We start from the raw sequence: 440 nt of genomic DNA, 5'->3' as shown, positions 1-440 counted from the left end.
GATATGTACTTGTTCCATAAGGATGATCATGCTGCAAGCTATCGGCAAATCATGCTCGAATACAGCTCTGGTAGGTAGTACGAAAAATAAAAACTGATAGACGATAAAACCTGCTAACCACCCATAGTCCCAAGCTTTCCTAAGGAACGCTGCAAGAACCAATGAAGTTAAATGTGCCATTGAATTGGTATCGATTACATGTTAGCTTTCGATAGAGGGACGGGAATTTACTTACATTGAGGGACATAATTGGAGCGATTAGAGGCCCAATAATGAAAAGCGAGGTAAACTATCAAAGTCGAGGCTTTCATAAGAGGCCAGACGCAGAGGACCACTGAGAACTTGGCAAAACCAGCCTTTACCGTGCCGATACCGAGATTGGGTCTGAAATAATGATTATTATTAAATAAAATTTAATTAAAAATTCATAAAAATTGATT

General features: G+C 38.9%; 1 protein-coding gene across 1 annotated transcript in view; it reads right to left on the bottom strand.

Moving 5' to 3' along the window:
• Positions 1 to 440, bottom strand: part of LOC108625512 (uncharacterized) — a 5,494-nt gene that overhangs the window by 1,574 nt on the left and 3,480 nt on the right. The window contains exons 5-6 of the mRNA XM_026814021.1: positions 236 to 384; positions 10 to 149 (exon numbers count right to left, since the gene is read on the bottom strand). Coding sequence (XP_026669822.1) covers positions 10 to 149; positions 236 to 384 — 289 coding nt within the window. The remainder of the gene's footprint in view (positions 1 to 9; positions 150 to 235; positions 385 to 440) is intronic.

This window comes from Ceratina calcarata, unplaced genomic scaffold (genome assembly GCF_001652005.2).
Source record: "Ceratina calcarata isolate Rehan_Ccalc_2016 unplaced genomic scaffold, ASM165200v1 scaffold363.2, whole genome shotgun sequence".
NCBI lineage: Eukaryota > Metazoa > Arthropoda > Insecta > Hymenoptera > Apidae > Ceratina > Ceratina calcarata.
This window is presented reverse-complemented; position numbering and strand designations above follow the sequence as displayed.